Below are 23,803 nucleotides of genomic sequence, written 5' to 3'. Positions count from 1 at the left end.
ATATTGGGGAAAAGTTGACGAAGGTCATTGTGGAAACATCGAGCCGTTTGTATGAAAATGATTGAGGAATTTGACATTGGGAGTTCCTAGGAACGAGGAATGAGGAAGCTTCCCTATACATTTCTCAACGTTTTCCCAACAAGAAACGTTGGTGACTCCTCGTGGAACTCTGTCAAAAAATCCCCAGGCACTAAACTAAAAAAAAAATTATTTCAAACGTATTGTTTTTCATTTTGAGTTTTTTAAATGTTTTTTTTTTATTACTTTTTTACTTTGATTTTTTTTTCTTTTATTTTATATTGTATTACATTTTTGTTTTATTTATGGGTGTTCTAGTGGTGTTCAAACCGGGGCCCCCGAACTAAGAAAGTTCTGCTTGTCTGCCACACTCGACGACTCTAACCATTGAGCCATTAGAGTTGAAATTTTTTGTTTAACAATAATGTACCTATTGGTTCCAATTTTATGTTTCAAAAAAGCAGCGGCCAGTTGACGCCGGCAGAATTATTACAACACTAACAATGAAACGTCAAAAAATTACAACAACATCAAGTAAACGTTAGGGAAATCAAGAACAGGGAATTTCAGTTCTGCTGGCACGATAAAAATAACACGAAAATTGGCATTCTGCACTGTGTGCAAAAAGGGTGAGTTTTGTACATACACAATATTTTGCATTTTAGCAACAACCGTTAGCGCCATTTTGTCATAAATCGCAATAATGTAAGCTAAACAAGGGGGCCCGCGGCTCACTTTCCAAATAATTACTTGGTGACCTACGAGTCGACTTGAGCTGCCTAAAAGCTCCTAAGTTCCCCAAAATAAATATTTAAAAATTTCTGCAAGTTTCAGCAACAGATAAATTAAAGAAGATAATAAACTAATAAACTATAATTAAGGAATTCGTAATAATACACTCCGCAAAATTCAACAGCAGATATTATAATTAAGAAAGACGTAAGAATAAAATTAGATATGTATAAAGTATATGTACATGTATGTATACTATTTAACAGTACATACCAACTGTCATGTTAATCTATACTTTCTTCAACACGAACAGAAAGACCACTGTGGTAACTACAAACTGTCTCAAAAGTCATGGCGCTTATAACATCTGCAGAGATAATGTGTGTGTCCAAATTGGTAGTGGACGTATTCAATCCTAGTAAGCTTATAAATCCCCTACTCTGCAGATTATTATATATTTCCACTGTGAAGCGCTCTCACGTTTTCAAACATAATTTAGAATCCCCTAATATAATTATTTTCCCATTAAAAAATTCATATTGCCGAAATAGATCTTCAACTTCTGTTCTAAACACCGATGGCGGATATGTATTATATATAATAAGAAAGCTATAGATTTGTATGTAAATATGGCATACTCGAAAGAACACGAATCAGCTATATTCAGGCCTGTTTCGAATTCCGAACGTTTTCAAAAAGTAAAAACGAAACGAAAACGAACGTTTTAGTATTTGCTGTTCCCAATTCCGACCGAAATGGACTTGTTTCGATAGCAGTAAATCATCGACTGTTTCAGCTGTTTTACCATAAAAAAGTATATCGACATGAACCAGAGTTGTCAAGAATTTAAAAATAAATACATTCAACCTTAAATTTTCCTCTTAAATACGTTTAGAATTATTAAAAACTATTTTTTTAATTAATCTTAAATATTTCATTTTAAATATAGCACAAAAAAGCTTAATTAGACTAAAATTTCGTTGTTCGAATTTTATTTATCAATTGAAGTAACTCTAGCAGCTTTCGATTGCTAGAGCTAGTATCGATAATAAAAAGTAAAGTGGAATTCAGAACAGCTCGGTTTATTCATTGCCGCTCGATTTTGTTTTGTATGAAATATTTTATGGATGTATATAAAAAAATTTTTTTAAAATATACTTCAACTTTAAACTATTGAAGTAGTGATGTTAAACGATTCTGAAAATATTCAAGGTTTGAATTTTCAGTTTATTGTTTTAGGGAATTATTTTATTGCTTTATGTAGCATTTACTTTTGATTCCCCTCGCTCAACAGCACACGTTTTGAAAACGACAGTTCTTGTCGATTTGTGGAGTTCGGAACAGCAATCAACTCGATTTACGGAAATTCCGCTCGTTTTCGGAATTCGGAACAGGCCCGATTATTTCTACCGCTTACTTTAAAAGAAATTTCTTCCACTAAATATTTCATTCTTGGCATAAACTAAAATACCTGTTGAACGTCGCACACACTCTAGCTGGACAACAATACTGACCCCAGGAATTTCTATATTTATATTTTTAAAATTAGTGGATTCCACATAACACAGAATAGACGAAACAAGCATAAGTCTGTCTGATAGAATATCTGCAATATGCAGATTAGGACTTTGAGTGTTGTGAAAGAAAGTGTCTAAGGCGAAACTGTTAACCAAGTGATCATAATGTGTTCGAAGAAGTTTAGCAGTCCGCAAATTCTCTTATTGATTTTTGACCTTATCATTTTCTTGGAAGGCTTAGGTGGATTGAAGTTTCCTATTATAAACAATCCTGAAGCTGTGGTTGGAAGCACGTTCCATTCTTGAACTTAATCTGGAATCCGAGTGTGAGAACTTTAATGAACTAACCATTGAAATTTCATCAATAATAATTAATTGAAGGCCTATTAAGTCAAAATGAAATGTTTTAACCAAATCATGACTTAATGGTCACCAATGAGAGCGAGACTGGTTGACTGGAAGAGAAACATGGAATGCAGAGTTGACCCACTGATTCCGAATGCGGCTTTTCATTGCTAGGCCCATGAACGGCTCCTGCCTTCCAATTTTACATATCAGGCAGGGATTGGAAAATTGCTTAAATAAGACGGATCGTTTCAACACCAGCACCGCCTCCAACAAATTCGTGGTACACGGATTTTATTTTGGCATTGAGAGTGGCATGTGTTAAATAGGTTTTCTGTTTTAAATTGAGGGACCCAACAATATTAGATAACGTATCCTCTGAAACTAATGGTGGGAGCTTAATCAAGCGAACATTATAATTATTTACATTGTTATCATCCCCATTGATGTTTAAGACATTTAGTTGAGGATCTTTCTCTGGCAATCCTAAGACTCTAAACTCATTATCTTCTGGATTTTCTATATTATCCTCATCTTCTTGCTGGACTGCATTATCTAATGCATTCTCAAGCTCACTAGCATCTAATGCATTATATTTCCTACGATTGTTTTCTATTTAATCTTTGTTAACATTACAAAATGCCTCGCAATCCCTAGTTAGTAACTCAACTTGTTCATTCCTCCATGGTGCATAGAGCATTACTAATTCCCTAAAATAGTCTGTTCTCTCAGTATTAATGTTAAGCTTTCTATATCTAATGATGCTTGGACTGAGCCTTTTCCTAATAAAGCCGGTGCCATCGCGAAGGGAATAAATGACCGATTCGGTAGCCCAAGGCTTTTCGCTATCACCTTCTGGGCCATCTGGATTATTTTCTCAAACATTTCGTGAACGCCGTTTGCTAAAAACATTAAAAACAGCAAAGTCTGCTGGCATAAACTCTCAAGAAAGTGTGGACGTTAAATATAATGCTCTGCAAGTCCAATTTCAAAAATGTCTTCACAATCTTCGGGAAGATTTTGAAGCTGTTCTCTTGACTTCAGAATTCCAACCCGTTTTTCTGGCTGTGATGTATTTATAAATACTACACCAGTACTGCTACCAGACAAAGACATTCCTAAACAGCAATAAACGGCTTCCTGAGCAGAAACCTCAGTGCCACAAATAAATTTGTGTCCTATGTGTTGTAACTTTTGTTTGATTGTTACATTAAGGCGACTAACTGCTTCTCGCATTAATTTTGAAATTCAATGCTGCGACTTGTTAATATAATTATCAACATAGAAGCAGCAAGCATAAGGATCCAGAATAAACTGAACATCTATATTTGCTCGCTGCATCAAGAGAAGATGCTTATTATAATAATTATAATTATAGCTGTTTAGCTTAACAGCACTAAAAGATAGCTTTAAGAAAATTTAAGGTTTGACAGAGATTGACAGCGGTCAGGAGTGGTTGCCATTGGGCAGACCCGAATTCTTTTGAGAAGTTTCGAGCCTTGTGCCGCAGTAGCGCACGTGTGCCCTCGCTCGGTGCTGCCGCGATTTTTACATTCCGCCAGAGGCTGTGCCGCGTCTGGAACCGAGCAGCACTGACCGGCCTCTGCCCTACGAAAAATCTTTGTACCGTGCGAAGACTTGATGCCGCACCAACTACACATAATCTCGGGCAAGGTTGCGCTTATCGGCTGAAAGCCAACAAAAACGACAACCACCCTGATAGTCCCTTGGAAGTCCTGTGGAGCAGCAGTGGGCAGAGCATAGGCGCCGTTATTATATACGAGTGAGTCAGTTCCGATTGCTCCGCCACATGTTTGGCAAGATTTTGAAGTTGAAGAGCTGCAATATACAAACCTTTTCTGCCCCTGTGCCGTTTAAGAAATTCAATGCCGCTGTTCTTTTTGTTTAAAAATGATTAAGATTTATTAGAGCATTGCGCCTAATTAAAAAAATTTTGAGAACGTCGTACATAAAAACATACAAGTCGAACATTAAAGGAAATTATAAAATTAAAACGTAAAATTACTTATATTAAAACTTATATAAAATTAAAAAATAATATAATTAAATTAATTAATAATTAAAATTAAAGTAAAGTAAAGTAAGGAAAAAAGTAAAGTAAAGTAAATAAAAATAATATTTGTATAAATTGAAACACAACAGTTTAGGAACAACACAAAAACAATAACATTACAAATTCACTCAACAAAATACTATAGATATATACATATATGTATATATACATGCCCATATCACATATATCGTCCCTTAACCTATCCAGAGAGCGCTTTAGGTAGGCAAGGTAGTCATTAAGCGATACATATTTACATTTTCAGATAATCACACACTAATCACAATCGCAACTCACCAGCATGAATACAAATATATATTTACATATACACATACAATTCCCGCGGCGTCTCCGCATCGTTGTCTTGCCAACTTATATATGGCAAGTTTGTTGCGTTTGCAACATCGATGTGTTCCTAGCCTGTTTTGTTTGTTTCTTCCTTGTTGCTTTGTTGTCGAATCGTATGATTGTTTGATACACACATACCTGTAAATAGAAGTTAAGATACTATGTTAATTATGGAGAAGAATCACATGACGGAATAATAATATACCAATTAATATACGAGACAGGTCTTAAACATACGCGTGAGTGTTTTTACTGAGGGATTGGCAAGCGTGCCAACATACTAGCTCTTACGTTGCGACTAACATCGCGACAAAGTTCAAGTACTGATTTGCATGCACCTGCGTATGGTATTCACGAACCTGCATACCAAATTTGAAGTCTCTAGCACTTATTGTATCTGAGATCAACGCGTTCAAGCAGACGGACAGACAGACGGACGGACCAACAGTCGGACAGACAGTCGCATATATCTAAATCGACTCGGCTGTTGATCCTGATCACTAATATATATACATAATTGGGTCTGCCACGCCTCCTTTTGCCTGTTACATACATTCTACCAAACACATTATACCCTTTTTTGCCCATTTTTAATGGGCCCAGAGTATAAAAACTTATTTCACCTGTAAAATGTTACCGGACCTCTTAAGTTAAGAAGTTTAACCCCTGAAAGTCCTCAAGAGTACCTTTCCAACGATGTGTAGGACATATCTGTTGCTTCCATCGATTGGGTTTTAATTAAAGCGGAATTTGGCGTTTTTCCGCCAAACTAGTAAGACAAACATTTCTAGATTTTCGAAGAGAATGAATCCACATCATAAAATCTAAGCTTTTTTTTAGCGCTTTAATACAAACAGACAAACAAAAAGACAAACTGACTTTTCATTTCATTTTGAGAAGTTCACTAAAAATTTCAAATTTTATTATCTTTTGAACTAGTTTTTTGATTTGGGTGATCGAGGTATCTATCGACGCTCCAACGGCCCCATTAGCTGGAATCATTTAAATCTTTCCCCTTCCCTTATCTCATGAGCCAGGTGAGTTAGCAAAAGTGTTAGTATGCCATTTTGCTAGTTAGAACTAAACTACCGATCGGTATATAACTCGATCTGATCGTACGGTCGTAGCAAATTTTCCATATCAGCTGCATATATTGCTAGTCGCTTTTCGCGCTCTTTATGCTGCTTGCGTCACCAGCACGAACTGGCGTCCGCAGTGATTAATGCAAAGATCTCAAAAAACCCTGCAGTTACACATACTGTTAGTTTCTTAAACTATTCAAAATCGTTTGTTCTGAGAATTACCCAAACCTATTGCTTGAAATATGTTTTTATTTGTAATCCCTTTTTTTTACATTATCTTAGATTGCTTGAGCCCATTGAAATGGGCAAAAAGGGTATAATGTGTTTGGCAGATGTATGTAACAGGCAGAAGGAGGCGTGGCAGACCCCATAAAGTATGTATATTCTTGTTCAGGATCAACAGCCGAGTCGATCTAGCCCTGTCCGTCTGTCTGTCTGTCTGTCTGTTTAAACGCGTCGATCACAGAGACTATAAAAGCTAGAAGCTTCAAATTTTGTATGTAGGTTCCTGGATACCATACGTATGTCAAGTTTGTTTCCAATTTTTGATGCCACGCCCCCTTTGCCCACAAATCGCACAAAGTTATTTACAGGCGTAATAACATTTAACTTGGTTTTGTCCATTCTGGTCGAAGATCGTTCAAATCGGGCGACTATATCATATAGCTGTCATATGACCGATCGGTCAAAAATCAACTTTTAGCATAAAAAGTTTTTTGTTTTTTGAGATACTTTAACCAAACTTATAGAATATGAATTTAAGTTGATTTTGTACATTCTGACCAAATTTGGTTTAATTCGGTTCCATATATCATATAGCTGCCATAGGATCAATCGGTCGAACATCAACTTTCAGTACAGAGTACCTGGGCACAGGGTATCCTACTGTCGAGCGTGCTCGACTGTAACCGCCCACTCGTTTAATACTCGTTTTTACAGTGTATCTTATTGTCTGTAAAGCATATTGTTGTTTATATTCATGTTCAACTGTCGTTGTTACTATAATTTGTAGAAAGTGTTCAGGTGCGCTGTCCAGCACATCTCTGATACCTCTTCCAGATTCTGCATTTTTCCTCCGCCTATGTAACTTGTTGTTTTGCTGCTTTGGAGAAACAGTAAATTTGGTAGGGAAAATTACGGAAAATTAAATTCCTTAAAGTTGTTCAACGTTGATTTTGTAACAAAGTTATAATAATCTTTGTTCGTTGGCTATTACGAATAAATACATAGATAAACGCACACACAAAAACCCGCCCCAAAGACCCGCGCACACTCCAGCGTGTTCTTATTGTCATCTTTCATCAGTAGTGTGAACTGCTGTCCAAAGGGTTAAACTTTATTGATAACAACAAATTATAAATTCAAAATTCCGTTTTCGAATTAAATCTAAAACTGTGCAAGCATTTGTAATTCTTACATTATGTAATAATCTTTCAAAATTAAGTTCAAACTTTTCTTAAAACTTCTTTTATATGTTCATATTATTAATTGTCTCTTTCTTATTCAATTAGAAAACTGGCCGTTGGAATGCAATGCATGTCCGCATTGCGTGGGAAATTTACTATCACCAAAACAAGCAAAGTTCTGAAAAATCAGTTTGTTCTGCTTCAATTTTGGGTACAAGTCATAGTAGTTGCGGTATTAATACCATTTCTGGATCGTCTGGATCAACTGGCAACGGAGTCAACAGCGCCAGTGGATCTGCGCCTAGTGCCGGTGGCATACCCGCAAACAACGCCACTATTTCAATTCCTAATGGAAATGTGGTAACAGCGAGCGGATCATCATCAGTAATTGGCATGAAATCCTCTTCGGCGTTAACTATAAATACAACGTCAACGCATTTACTGCATCGGTCAGGGGAACTGTCTTCAGCAGCGACGTACGGAAGATTGCCCTTTGAAACTTCTCCTCTAGCTGCAAGTTTTATTGGAGCACCACCTAGTCATATCGGTAAGTTGTTAAGCAATAGTTGTTCTATGAAGCCATTTATGTTAATATGTAAACAAACTCTGACAGGGACATCAGTTTCCCCATTTGGCAGGTATGTGGGATCATTTGGTTTTGGCGGCCTGACACATTTTGGACGCGAAATTTCATTGAGTGGACATTTAGATGCATGGAGGTAAGTAATTTTGGATAACTCAAGTAAAATTTTATTATTTTTATAAACATGTATTAACTGAGTTTTAATGTAACAAGCGAAGAAGGCATCTCCAATGTTCCACCAATCAACAAATGCTAAAAATCGTTCAGTACGAATCATTTTTTATGGAACATATGAGAAGATATCTAAAAAATATATTCACAAGTGTCTGCGTGCTACATCAAAAACACTAGACAACAGCCAATAACGCTAGGCAACAAATTTGAATTTGTTGGCTATAACAAGAACAAAACCCACTTTTTTTTTATAGATATGGGGCCACAAACGGCGAAAAACATTTTTTTTCTATGGTGAGATTTTTTTTTTTTTAGAATTTTTTAAATTTCGGCTTTTTTTCATATTTTTTTCAGAGGTGCGCCCACATTTGTCATCATTACTCGAGAACGCCAGAACCGATTTTCAAAAGTCTTTACTTTACTTTTTCTGAAAGCTATTGAATATATCTATATTTCATGTATACACAGTCTTAGATTTAAACCAGTTGTTTTAGAGCTATCAATTTTTTAATTAAGAAAATTGTGATTTTGTGCTTAGCTTTTTTCAGCTTTTGTAACTTTAAAACTCGAGGAAAAGTCGAAAAAAATTTATTACATTATCTTTTCTATTTTATTTGCATAGTTGTATTAATAACATGTCGTTTAAGATATGATTAATTAAAATCTATGGAGAGACGGCGATATAATATTATATTGTGTCTAGAGATGTTTTTGTCGATTTTGATGACTTCCTTGTGGAGCAGAATGACCTTTGGTATGAAAATTTTTTGTGATTTTCGAGATATCTTAACGAATCTCACACAATATCAATTTGTTCTTATTTTCACAATTTGACCATATTTGGTTGAAATTGGTCTACTATATCATATAGCTGTCATAGGAGAGATCGGTTCAGAATCAGCCTTATGTATGAAAACTTCTGCTGTTTCTTAAGATATACAATCCAATCCAAGGTTGTGTATCTGATAATGTGTTATATATCCTTACCGAATTTGGTTCAAATCGGTTGACTTTTCAATATAGCTGCCAAGTCGAAAATCCATCTTTAGTATGAAGACTTTTTTATTTTTAAAGAAATTTCAACCAAACTCACAAACTGTATTCTATGTGGTCATCATTCTATGTTTACATCAGCGGTGGGCAAGCCCTTGCTCTCGTTGCTCCCAGTGCTCCGACTACAACAACAACTTTTGACGCTGCGCGCAAATCATTTATGACCCCCCAATAAAACTAAACAACAAACACACAGCAAATGCTCGAGTTTCGGCTGCGACGCGTACGGTCATAAAAGTGTTCATTTTGCTATGATTTATGATTTCAGCAGCGTCTTGTATACTGTGTGAAAAAGTAAAGTTGGTTATGATGTGTTTTGATGCGTTTTGATGCGTTTTGATTTTTACCATATAATAAGCGTTCGACTTGCAAATAAAATTAATTAGAACTTCTTTTAGTGTATAATTGTTTTGGTTTGTCAAAACCAACAACAACGACACAAATTTTTTGTCGCGACGCAGAGAGTCATAAATGTGTTCATTTTGCTTTAATTTATGACTTCAGAAGTTGTGTTTGTTGTAGATGTTGTTGTAGTGCTCCCGATTGCAAATTTTGTGCCCACCGCTGGTTTACATCTTCAGCAATTTTAGTTAGAATCTGACCACTATATCATATAGCTGCCGATCGGTCTTAAATCAAGTTTTCGTATGATAAACTTTTTTGTTTTTTAAGATATCTTAACTAAACTCATAGAATATGCATATAAGTTTGTCTTATGCATCCTTGCCGAAGTTGGTTCAAATCGACTCACTATATCATATAGCTGCATTAGGGCCGATCGGTAGAAAATCAAGTTTTAGTATAAAAAACTTTTTTGTTTTTTGAGATATCTCAATCAAGCTCATAAATTAAGTATTTTTAATTGCCCATAACATCCTTACCAAATTTGGTAGATATCGGACCACTATATCATATAGCTGCCATTTGATATATGATGAATGATATATGAATGAATGGCGGCAATCAAACGGAAATCTCAAAATTTTTCTAGCTCCACTCTTTTTATGCGTACACTGAAAAAACTGGGTGCCGCTATGTATTTGCACCAAAGTTTATAGCTTAGAATATCACAATACCAGATAATCAAATTTTACGAATTACAACATTTTGAAAATAATTAATAATAATTGTCATAAATCTCCAAAATGTAAGCTAAAAAACCCTATTTCACATGTAAAATTTCACCTGAAAACTTGATAAAAAAAAGTTACCAAAAGTACCTTTCCAACGATATATAGGACATATTTGCAGCTTCTATAGTTTGGAAACTGTGGGCGTATAAATTTTAGCAGGATTTGACCATTTTTTTTACAGGACAGTTTTTTTAAGCTATCGTGTGTCGTATTTCGTATGCCGTCTGTCGCTTACGTTATAATTGACAGGCCAATATCTCCGTAAATGTATAAAATTAAAATTTAATATTTTTGGTGCAGATGCGGTTGGTAATTATGAACACATTTGCATCAAAAAACAAAATTCAAAAAATGGTGCTTACGTTATTTATGCAAATAGGGCTCGATATGTTAGGGGTGTTGGGGCTATGTGACGTTGTTTACTCTACTTGAAAGAATCTGAGAAGTTTTAAACATTCATAGCCTGTCCCTGTATTGATATAAACTTCATCCTATGGCATTTTTGTGTTTGAACTGTGTTTTAGAATTTATGTTAAATAGAACTTTAGGATAGAGATGAATGTAATTAGAATGTAATCGTTTCCATAAAAATCTAAAAAAATGAGCCAGGATATATTTAGGTTACGTGGCGGTGAGCAGTTGGAAATATCTGCGTGTGTAATAAACAGAACTAGACAGATGTAGAATACAAGTGAACAAGGGAGGGATACACTTCCCGAGAACGCGGAATAATAGTGTAAATTTTTTTGCGTAACAATTCGTCTGTGGTGTTGGCGCAGCGCGAATTCCGTGCCGATTTCCCGGCCGTCCGACACCGACTGCGCAAACACTGCGCCGTTTGGCCAACAACCTTTAAGAGTATGGGACCACTCGAGACGTTGCCAAGAGTGGCCGGCCCCGGAGCTCCCGTTCTGCCGAAAACATCGACCAGACGCCGTGCCTCGCAATTAGTTATCGGCCGGTCGTCCCTAAAGGGAATTTTGGTCAAAGACTTGCGCATGTTCCCGTACAAAGTCCAGTCCGTGCATCAGCTGCTGCCTGTCGACCGCCAAACGCGCGTAACCTACGCCCAAGCCATCCTCAATCTCGAGGACGAAGTGGACGATTTTGTCCACCTCAGAGGGTACGTGAACAAACAATCCTAACGCTTCTGGGGCACCATAAGTGATGCATGATGCATTACACCCGCTCAAAGTGACTGCATGGTGCCCTGTTCACGCTGGAGGAGTCATCGGGCCATTTTTTTTTTTTCGAGAACGCCGCTGGTCAAACGACAACAGTGGACGCTGCGCGCTATTGGGCCATGTTAACCGAGTTTTTTCTGCCGCAATTCGACGAATTAGGACTGGAGGGAGCAACGGCACACACTGCGCGAGCCACAATCGATATTCTGAAGGCGGCGTTCCCGGGTCGCCTCATCTCTCGTGTTGGCGATTAGCACAGGCCCGCAAGATCGCCCGATTTAACCGTTTCACACTTCTTTGTGGGGTTTTTTGAAGTCCCGTGTTAACGTGAACAGGCCCGAACCCTGAAAGCTCTCAAGAACAAAATTCAACACGAGTGCGAGAATCTGTCGCCCGAAGTTTTCGGCGAAGTGATGAAAAATGCCATAAATCGAACACGTATGGCAATCAATTTTGATGGCAATCAATTGGCCGATAGCATTTTTTCGACTTGACCAATACAATTCTTAAGGTTCAAATAAACATAATCGAATAACAGAATTAAAAAAAACAAACAACATCGGATGACTTCTTTTGGCCCACCTTGTACATGGCCGCACCCAGTTTTTTAAGAGTACTCATAGAAAGAGTGGAGCTAGGAAAATTTTGAGATTACCGTTTGAAAGAGCATTTAAAATAAGAGAAAAGAGATAGCAAACATTATCACTCTCCATGCAAAACTAACCATTGTGATTTATTTTCTTTTTAAGCAAGGTGCAAAATTATGACCGCACTTCACCAAATAAAATAATATGTAGAAAAATGTTAACTCACTTATATATTTTTAATCAGTTTTAGAATCAAAGAACGAATGCAAGCCAAGAACGCGTCTAACAGCTATCGTGCATTTATGAGGTGTTTTGTTAAATATGAAATTTTGTCCGACTTTTATCACGATACAAATGCAACTCGTTAATTTTCAATATGTCCACGTACTTTCTTGAGTTCATCATCGCTTAACTCTTTGTAATGAGCCCGTGTACTTTTCTAAGTGGAATTTTGGAGGAGGAGCTTTGATGGTTTCAGCTGAGTTTTAAGAGTCTAAATGTTAACTGCTGGTCGTTTCCAAGCACCCAAATGAACTATAGAAAGTACGTGGACTATGAGTACTGGCTGGTTATAGTTTTTGATAAAATATTGATGATCTTGTTCAGTGAAATGTAGACATTTAATATTATAAAAGAAATCTCAAATTGATTTTCAGCAGCAAGGATGTTCGAGTTAATGTGTATGATTTTATGTCCAATGGAATTTGATATGAGAAGCGCAACTCCTCTGCTAGGTTTTGTGTATAGTGTTTTTATGTAATTTTCTTGGCATAGCGCAAATTGTTTTGGAGTATAAAACGCAGTGTTTTTGTCGACGAGATGGATTTCTTGCAGTGCAATTATCTTTGGCCTGTATTTATTTAGTAAAATATATAGAGAATGTGATATTTGTCCTTGTATTTATTTATGTTCCAATGTGTGACTTTAAGTGTCATAAATTAGAAGATAATATAATAGTGAATTTGATGCTTTGTTTTTATATTTTTATTTGTCTCTCTCTTTGCACTTTGACGGTCTTAACGGGATATTTTATCCCTTCGTGATAGTTGAGGAGGACATCAAATAGAGGCTGGTTGTAATGGTTATAAATCAATGACTTCTCCGATATCACTGATTGCATCAGAGAGAATTTAGTCCTTTTTATCTAGAACCTTGCGGGTGTATTCTGTGTCTGTATCTATTTCTGAGTCGCTTAATGTTATCGTTTGCTCGTGTGTTGAGTGGTTTTTTTTTTTTAGAGGTGGACTGCGTTGTTTCTGTTTTGAGTATTTCGTGGTTTTGAAGGTGTATGGTTTATCTAGTGTGTTTTTCGTATTTCTTGAGTTGTTTATTAATTTTAAGATATTTTCATTTGCGGCTGTAGGTGGTTGTGTAGCTTAAGTTTCTGAATATGTTTTATTAATTACGCTAGGCAACATCTAAAAAATTACAAGAACAAACCCACTTTTTTGGAAAGATTTGCGGCCTCATATGACGAAAAACATTTGTTTGTTTATGGTGAGATTTTTTTTTTAGAATTTTTTCAAAATCTGGCTTTTTGCGTTCCTTTTTTAGACGTGCGCCCACATTTGTCATCATTACCTGAGAATGACAAAACCGATTTTTAAAAACTTTTTCTGAAAGCTAATGAATATATCTATAATTCATTAATACAACGTTTAAGATTTAAAACAGTACTTTAAGAGACATAAATTTTCAAATTAAGAAAATGATAATTTTTTGCTTAGATTATTTTAGACTTTTTTTTTTAATTCTAGGAAAATTCGAAAAAAATGTATTACATTTTATTTTATTTACATATCTGCATCAATTACGCGTCGTTTAAGCTATGATTCGCTTTTTTTTTTTTATCAATTTATATTTTTATTAAATATTTTTCGATTAAACTGAATTTTGTTTGTCACAAAATTGGATATCAGAAATTTTGGGGCTAGAAATTGCTTTCGACACTAGACTTTTACCTCGTCTAGAGGTTTTTTTTGTTTGATATCAGAAATTTTTGCAATTGCTTTTGCTTTTGACATTGTGACCTTATCATTAATGCAAGCAGATAGTAAAATATATAAATTTAGTTGTTGAATTTCTTTCATATTAAAAAAAATTATCTTTAATTATAAAGAAAACTTTGGGGCTCCTCCCCGCTCACGTTTCTACAGTCGAGCATACTCTACTGTCGGAGACCCCTTACTATAAAAAAAAAGTTTTTCAAACTAAGACTTAATATTGGACTGATCGACCCTATGACAGCTTTATGATATAGTAGTTCGATTAAAACCAACTTTGATCAGGATCTATATGTTTAACTTAAATGCATATTCTATTAGTTTGGTTACGATATTTGTAAAACAAAAAAGTTTTTCATACTAAGACTTAATATTGAACCGATCGGTCCTATGACAGCAGTAAGATACAATGGTCCGATTTGAACCAACTTTGGTAAGGATATATAAAACTAACTTAAATACATATTCTATCAATTTGGTTTAAATATTTCATTAAACAAAAAAATTTTTCATACTAAAACCTAATTTTGACCCGATCGGTCCTATGACAGCTAAATGATTTAGTGGTCCGATTTGAACCAACTTTGGTCGGGATATATAAAACCAAGTTAAATGCCTATTGAATTAGTTCGGCTGAGATATCTCATAAAACCAAAAAGTTTTTCGTACTAAAACGTGATTTTCGACCGATAGAAAAATGTATATATTCAGTTAACAGGTAGTATCTTCCAAACCCCTTAGCCAAAGTTTATATTTCATGTACCAAAAAACGCAAAATTGTACGTTCTACAACATACTGAAATTTAATAAAAATCGTTGGAGCTGTTTTGTCAGAAATCGTTAAAATCCCTGCAGTGTAAACGACCACTTTTTTAGTAGTACAAAACTAGTTGGGGAAGGGTGAGCAACTGGTTACTTATCTAGTCCAAACCCATGTATTGAAGTCGTCCATATAACAAAGGCTTGTCCTGGGCGGCCAACTAGTCTTTTCTCAACTAGATTCGGACTGGTTGCATGTTTTATGGGCCTGATGTAGTTGCTTCTTAACTAGATTAATAACTAGTTGCTAAAAGAGATGTGAGACAACTAATCCTTTTGTACCCAAATTTGTACTAGTTGAATATATTATACATCGGAACTAGTTGAATATCTTATAGATCGGAACACTCAGAAAAAAATCCGGTCGAAACGGTCGAAAATCGTTCCCAAACGTAGTCAAAAACAGCGTGACACCGGTTGCTAATAGTTCATGAACGATGAAATTTTTTAAACCTATGGTTCTTTTTTTTTTTACGAACGAATGGGAATAATTCATATTGAGTATGATTTCATAACAAAGTGTTATTAGACTATGAACAATTTGGGGTCGTTCTAAGATCAAAATAACATTCAAAAAATAAAAAATAAAGTTTTTTAAGAGCTTGCAAGCAAGTTCCAGCAGTTGAACGGTCGGCCGGCCGAGCCCCTTTTACGCAAGCTTCTGCTCTGGTAGTAGAGATAGCGTTAGATGTTAGAATTATAAATAATTAATTGTTTGTATTGCAATGTAGCTATATATTTTTATTATTAAACTTAAAAAGCGTCCTTGACCATTCGTTTTATATTCAATGTTATGTTGTTAAATATCTAACGCCTCTTGTGCCTCATAAATCAAATTTTATGTATCGAGACAATGGGGTGACAGTTTGAAAACAAATGTAGTTGTTTTGTCAACCAAAAAATAAGAACAATTCGGTCACGAATCATAACCAAATGTGTCGATATTTTTCGGTCTTTTTTCTTTGAGCTAACTAATTGAAAATATTATATATCGGAACTAGTTGTTTTTAACCTAGTTGATTACAGAAATATTTGCTCCCTTTTTATTACTAGTTGCCATACTGGCTTTTGTAATCCACCCGGTACTGATTGCATTGCAACTAGTTAAGTTGTCATATCATTTCAACTACTTTAAAGACAGTTTTAGAATGACAATTGACAAGAGTTCTGCTTTGGGATGTTTGTTAACCCACAAAAATCTAGTTCTTTGTAGCCAGTTAAACTCTCATATCGTTTTAACTACTCTTAGCACAGTTTTAGAGGAGCAGTTGATAGGACTTATGGTTTTTGTATTTTTTTACTCACACAAATCTGATTCCATTGCAACCAGTTTAAATTCTCATCTCACTTGAACTACTTTTAAGACAGTTTTAGAGGGACTGTTGATAAGAGTTCTGATTTGGGATTGTTTTTAACTCACACAACTTTAGTCCTCTGTAACCAGTCAAATTCGGATCTCAATTTTGTTAATTTTAGCTGGATTAACACACCCAAATCTTATCCGGTTGCAACGAGTCTAATTCTAGTTGCCTTATTAATATTTACTAAATTCTTTTCCTTGTACTAGTTTCCTTTAAATTAGATCTAGAACTAATCGTTTTTGACACTAGTTAACTTTTTTCAGCAGGGAATGTAAACTAAAAAACTTTATTTCACCTGTAAAATGTTACCTGAGTACTTAAAATGTTTAAAGGCATGCCTTAAGGCCCTCAAACACACCTTTCCAATGATATATAGAACATATCTGTAGCTTCTATGGTTTGGAAACTGTTGAGGTTTCAATTTTAGCGGGATTTAGCGTTTTCTCGCTAAACTAGCGGTTTTTTCAAAAAGTCGTACCACAAACAAATCTAGATATTCGAAATGGAATAAATCCCCATCATTACACCTAAGCTTTTTTAGTGCTTTGATACAAACAGACAAACAAACAAACTGACTTTTCATTTCATTTTGAGAAGTCCACTAAAAATTTCCAATTTTTTTATCGTTTGAACCAGTTATCGGATTTGGGTGATCGAGGTATCAATCGTCGCGTATTTTTAATTAGAATTTTTAAAAAATAGAAAATTTACCCAAACAATTGCCGCTGTAGAGCAAAGTGTTGAAGAGGACCCGAATGAATCAATTCGCCACCGTGCACAGCAATTGGTGCTTTGTCCATCAATTTTATAGAAGATTTTGCGCAAGGATCTTGGCTTGCGACCTTACAAGATCCATTTTGTTCAAGAATTAAAGCCGCGAGACCATGCAATGCGTCGTGATTTTGGTGTATGGGCCAAAAATAAGATTGATCTCGATGCTGATTTTCATCTCCAAATTTTGTTCAGTGATGAGGCTAATTTTTGGTTGAATGGCTACATCAACAAGCAAAATTGCCGCATTTGGAGTGAAGATAATCCATATGAGGTGAAGATAATCACTAACACTGACGGTTTGGTGTACTCTATGGGCTGGTGGAGTCATTGGGCCATACTTCTTCCAAAATGATGCTGAGTCAGTTACTGTTAATGGAAACCGGTATAGAGCCATGATAACCGACTATTTTGTTCCCGAATTGGATAACATGAATGTGGATGAGATATGATTACAACAAGACGGTGCTACATGCCACACAGCGCACGTCACAATCGATTAATTGAAGGAAATATTCGATGAGCGCATAATTTCGCGAAATGGACCAGTCAATTGGCCACCAAGATCGTGTGATTTGACACCATTGGCTTATTTTTTTTGGGATATGTGAAGTCGCTCGTCTACGCCAACAAACCACAAAGGGGGGGACTTGGAAGCCAACATTCGTCGCGTTATTGCCGACATACGGCCCCAAATGCTCAAAAAAGTGCTTGAAAATTGGACCTCTAGACTTGGCTATATTCGAGCCAGCCGCGGCGGCCACATGCCGGAAATCATATTTAAACATTAATGGCATAAAACTATTCTTCCAATAAAGCCAAATTGATGGGCATTAAAACTATTTTCTTGTGTTTTATTTCAATTCGAATTTCTATACTTCTAAGAAAAACACCCTTTATAACATATTACTAGATACACGACCTGAGAGATTGGATGATATATCTTAAGAAACAGCAGAAGTTCTCATCCTAAAGGCTGATTCTGAACCGATCTCTCGTTTAGCATCTCTATGATATAGAAGACCGATTTGAACCAATTATGGTCAATATGTGTAAAATAACAACAAATTGATATTGTGTGAGATTGGTTAAGATATCTCGAAAATCACAAAAAATGTTCATACCAAAGGTCATTCCGCTCCACAAGGAAGTCATCAAAATCGACAAAAACATGCCTAGACACAAAATAATATTATATCGCCGTTTCTTCATAGATTTTATTGATTAAACGTCGTGTAATTAATGCAGCTATACAACTTCGACTTTTTCTCGGATTTTAGAGTAAAAAATCTAAAAAAAAGCTTAAAAACAATCATAATTCTCTTAATTCAAAAATTGATGTCTTTTAAACTACTGGTTTAAATCTTAAACTTTGTATAAATAAAAATGAGCTATATATATATATATTCATTAGCTTTCAGAAGAAGTAAAGCTTTTGAAAACTGGCTTTGGCATTCTCGAGTAATGATGACAAGTGTGGGCGCACCTCTGGAAAAAAAGTAATAAAAATAAAGCCAAATTTTAAAAAATTCTAGAAAATAATTAACGTGCCTGCGCACGGAACTGGGAAGCCACATGGGCAAATAGATTTGCCTATGCAATTTTAGCTATATGCCCTATCACTTGGAAATTTTTGCGTCTCACAGTGTTAGGGATGTATTGCTTGACACGAGCTGTGTGCCATGAAATTTAGATTTTTAATGGGAGATTGCTTCGATCAAAAGTTAGTTAACCTATACCAGTTGGAGTAGCCCTGCTATTTAGTGGGCGTGAGTGTTTGTACACTCAGAAAAAAAAATCAAGATTTCCGTACTTAAACAAGCCATTTTCAAGTAAAAACGATCTCAAAAGCTGTATAAGTTCGGAATTTCTAAAGTTGAGAACAAAAATCTTATATCAAGTTCGGTTTTCGCAAGCACGGAAATCTTAAAATTAGATTTTTTGGGGATACTTTAAGTACGTTTTGGGTTTAATTCAAGTCTGAAAAAATTGAAAACATACTACTTTAAGCACACAAAAGTCATGAACTGACCCCAAAACTAACTTGTTTCTAGTACAAAACATTGTCAAATTTAATTACCGTTAATCTTCAAACATACAATAGTATGTTTACTAACATAATTTAAAATACCAAAATTAAATACCATTAAATAATGGTGTATTTTCTTGGTTAGCGACCTTTCAAAATAGGTGCTGATTTTACCAGCGATCCAATCTTAAGCTAGAACCAGTTGAGGATTCTAAGGTGCAACAATGAAAATTAAATATCCCAAAACGTACTTGTTTTTGGTACGAAACGATCTTATTTTTAACTTCAATCTTGAAAAAAAACCAAACTAAGTACAAAAAAATCTTAAACTAGTTTAGTACAAAAATTCAGTTGTTTCTGGAGGTATCTTTTCGAGACTCACGAATTATATATTTTCCATGGTTTTATATATTCTGACTAAGTGGGTAAAATCGGACTACTATTTCGGATAACTGCCATAGGAATGTGAAGTCAAAATTCTTAAATTAAGATCGATTCATGCTTAATTCAAGATCTTTAGTACACAGCAATCTTAAAATTTTAAGAGCGAAACGGTATAAATTTAAGTACATCATTTTAGGATGGCATATTTTTCTGAGTGTATACATCGACTAGGCCTTGGGCTTTTAGCTCATGGAGAATTTCCTCGATAGGAATGTGGTTGAGGTAAGACACATATACAGTGAACAGAATTGGAAAATCGCTGGAAAGTTAATTTTATTCATTTTGTTTCATTTCCGCTTTCAAAACTTTTCAAGTAAGCTAGTATAAAAGATATTGAGAGTTGTAATTCAACAAAAAAAAAACCATTGCAAACCCCGTGCCTTACGTGCTGCTGAACGTTAACCGTTTACGAATCTGCGTGAATTACATTTGGAAAAACTCTTGTAGAGATTTGTTTATGCAGTCCTGTTGAGAAAGAGATGCTCTTGTGATGTTTGCGGGACCAAATGAAGACCCAGAAGCGTTAGCCAGGGTCGCAGCTACGGGAAGGTAAAAGTGCGACTTTTCACCGGTCCTCGCAGTTGAGGCGTCTCTTGTTGTCTCTTTGTCTCAACAAGATTCTGCAGAATTTTTAATTGTTAATGGACCCAGAAACTTGTAGCGTATATCAGCTCCTGAATGATTATTGGAGATATCAGAACCAAACTGATAGAATATGCATCTGGGCTGGTATTTTATCCCACAAAAAAAACCTCTACACGAGGTAAAAGTCTAGTGACGAAAGCAATTTCTAGCCCCAAAATTTCTGATATCCAATTTTGTGACGAACAGAATTCAGTTTAATCTAAAAATTTTAGTGGTAGTGGTGTAGTGGTTTTTTTGTGGGATATCAGAGACTTCGTACTTACTATGAAAAAAAAAGCTTTTCATACTAAGACTTGGATTTAGCCCGATCGGTCCTATGACAGCTATATGATATAGTGGTTCGATTAGAACCAACTTTGGTAAGGATATATAAAACTAACTTAAATATATATTCTACCAATTTGGTTAAAATATTTCAATAAACAAAAAAGTTTTTCATACTAAAACCTAATTTTGACCCGATCGGTTCTGTGACAGCTATATGATATAGTGGTCCGATTTGATCCAACTTTGGTCAGGATATATAAAACCAAGTTAAATGCAAATTGTTTTAGTTTGGTTGAAATATCTCATAAAACCAAAAAGTTTTTCGTACTAAAACGTGATTTTTGACCGATAGAAAAATGTATGTTTCATATACCAAAAAACGCGAAATCGTACGTACTACTACATATTAATTTAACAGAAATCGTTAGAGCCGTTTTGTCAGAAATCGCCTAAATGTAAGCTACAAAACTTTATTTCACCTGTAAAATGTTACCTGAGTTCTTTAGAAAAATGTTTAAAGGTAAGCATAAAAGCCCCCTATCACACCTTTCCAATGATATATAGAACATATCGGTAGCTTTTATGGTTTGGAAACTGTTGAGGTTTCAATTTTATCGGGATTTAGCGTTTTCCCGCTAAACTAGCGGTTTTTTCAAAAAGTCGTAGAACAAACATTTCTAGATTTTCGAAAAGGAATAAATCCCCATCATTACATTTAAGCTTCTTTAGCGCTTTGATATAAACAGACAAACAAAGAAACTAACTTTTCATTTCATTTTGAGAAGTCCACTTAAATTTTCAAATTTATTTATCTTTTGAACCAGCTATCAGATTTGGGTGATTAAGGTATCAATCGACGCGTATTCTTAAGTAGAATTTTTAAAAAATTAAAAAAAAATTTTACCAAAAGGCCCCAACAGCCCCATTAGCTGCAATCATTTACATTTTTCCAATCCCACTTACACCCCCGTATCTCATGACCCAGGTTGTTTAGAAAAAGTTTTAGCAATTTTGTAAGTTAAGACTAAGCCTTTCGATCGGTATATAACTCGATCTGATCGGACAGTCGTAGCAAATTTTCCAACTTAGCTGTATATATTGTTAGTCGCCTTTCGCACCCTTCGTGATGCTTTCGTCACTAACGCGAACCGCCGTCCGCAGTGACATCCTGACCAAGTTTGGTTAAAATCGGTCCACTATATCATATAGAGACGCTCTATTAAAAATTAAGTCTTAGTATGAACAAGTTTTTTGTTTTTTGAGATATCTTAACCAAACTTTGTCTATCCTGACCGAAGTTCGTTCAAATCGGTTGACTATATCATATAGCTGTCATAGGACCGATCGGTCAAAAATCAACTTTTAGTATGAAAAAGTTTTTTGGTTTTTTGAGATATCTTATCCAAACTGTAAGAATATGCATTTAAGCTGGTTTTTTACATTCTGACCAAATTTGGTTTAATTTGGTTCCATATATCATATAATTGCTATAGGAACAATTGGTTGAAAATCAACTTTTATAAAAGAGTACATGGACTCAGGGTATCCTACTGTCGAGCGTGCTCGACTGTAGTCGCACCTCACCGCGAGCGAAGCGAGCCGGGCGTAGGCGGCCGAAGCCCCCTTGTTTGATCTAAAATTGTTCATAAGTGAAAAAGCTATCGACTTGCTGTGTAAGTTGTAATCATTTGTGAATTGTGGTCCTAATAACATATAAAGCATTTTATTTTTGCAAAACTTAGTTTTAAATAATAACATTCTTGTGCGTGTGTTTGTTTGTGTATTTCGGCTTTTGCTTTACACCTCCCTCACATAAGTTTTATTGTTATTGTAAGCAAAGCGATTGTTTTTGTTTGTGTTTACATCTCCTTGTCTCAGTTTCGGCATTTTGCACATCTCAATACATTTGTTTGTGTGTATGTTCTTCGAGGCTAGGTTCAGAACCGGGTTGCAGCCTCGTAGAATGTTTTGTCTCATTTTCTATTTAATTAAAACTTATGCTTGCTCTGCCTCGATCTGGCACTTCAGAAGAAGTCGCCTCAGCAGATTCACTCATTTAATGACAACTTCTATAGAGCACGACAAAGCAGGCATAATTAGCTATTAATAGCCTATTAACACTGAGACCGATAAGCAAAAAGCTGTTGATTACTGCGAAAATGGTTTTCAGTGATAAAAATGCGATAAAAAGGCCGATATTTTAAAGTCAAATTGTTAAATTGTAAATTGTGCATTGCAACATTTATTATAAAACAGACTTATTGCATAGTTAAAATAATGAGGCATTATCAGTTTGTAAGACTTATAAAGATCTCTTAAATGTTTTAAATCAGCGGTGGGAAAGGAATTTGCAATCGTGAGCACAACAATAACATCTACAACAAACACAACTTCTGAAGTCATAAATTAAAGCAAAATGAACACATTTATGACTCTGTGCGTCGCGACGAAAAATCTGTGTGGTTCTTGTTTGTTTTAATGAGCCAAAAAAATTATACACTAAAAGATGTTCTAATTAATTTTATTTACAAGTCGAACGCTTTCTATATGGTAAAAATCAAAACGCATCAAACCCAACTTTACTTTTTCACACAGTGTACAAGTTGCTGCTGAAGTCATAAATCATAGCAAAATGAACACTTTTATGACGGTACGCGTCGCAGCCTAAACTCGATCATTTGCTGTGTTTTTGTTGTTTAGTTTTATTGGGGGTCATAAATGATTTGCGCGCAGCGTCAAAAGTTGTTGTTGTATTGTCGATAATCGCGAGCAAGCCAATTCACCGGTTTGAGAGTAGCGCGAGCAAGGGCTTGCCCACCGCTGTTTTAAATGATGCATTGGAGAAGGCTGTCTGGTCCGTATGAATGCTTGTAAGAGAGAACTGGCCGATGACGATGATGCTGTAGCGTTTTAGATATTTTTTTAATAGAAAACAAAAGCACCGAATTTGATGTAATATGGTCTGACCAAATAATTGCCGCCGTAGCAATTAGATCAGCTTCAGTGGAAAATCTATTTACGAGTGAGAATGAATAAAATATATTAAAACTAATTATACCCGTTACTTAACAAAAAAAGTAAAAGGGTATATTGTGCTTGTTGGAATGTATGTTGAAATGTAACTGGGAGAAGGAGGCATCTCCGACCCTATAAAGTATATATATTCTTGATCAGCATTAACAGTCGAGTCGATATAGCCATGTGTGTCTGTCCGTCCGTCCGTCCGTATGA

At 35.4% G+C, this 23,803-nt stretch overlaps 1 protein-coding gene across 2 annotated transcripts in view; it reads left to right on the top strand.

Moving 5' to 3' along the window:
* LOC117793054 (mucin-3A) overlaps nt 1-23,803 on the top strand; it is a 104,627-nt gene that overhangs the window by 65,940 nt on the left and 14,884 nt on the right. For both annotated transcript variants that reach the window (XM_034633431.1, XM_034633430.1), the window contains exons 11-12: nt 7,625-8,066; nt 8,133-8,238. In XM_034633431.1, the coding sequence (XP_034489322.1) occupies nt 7,625-8,066; nt 8,133-8,238 (548 nt within the window). The remainder of the gene's footprint in view (nt 1-7,624; nt 8,067-8,132; nt 8,239-23,803) is intronic.

The sequence above is a fragment of the Drosophila innubila genome, assembly GCF_004354385.1.
Source record: "Drosophila innubila isolate TH190305 chromosome 3R unlocalized genomic scaffold, UK_Dinn_1.0 2_E_3R, whole genome shotgun sequence".
NCBI lineage: Eukaryota > Metazoa > Arthropoda > Insecta > Diptera > Drosophilidae > Drosophila > Drosophila innubila.
The sequence above is the reverse complement of the archived record's forward strand: the minus strand, read 5'-3'. Positions and strand labels throughout refer to the sequence as shown.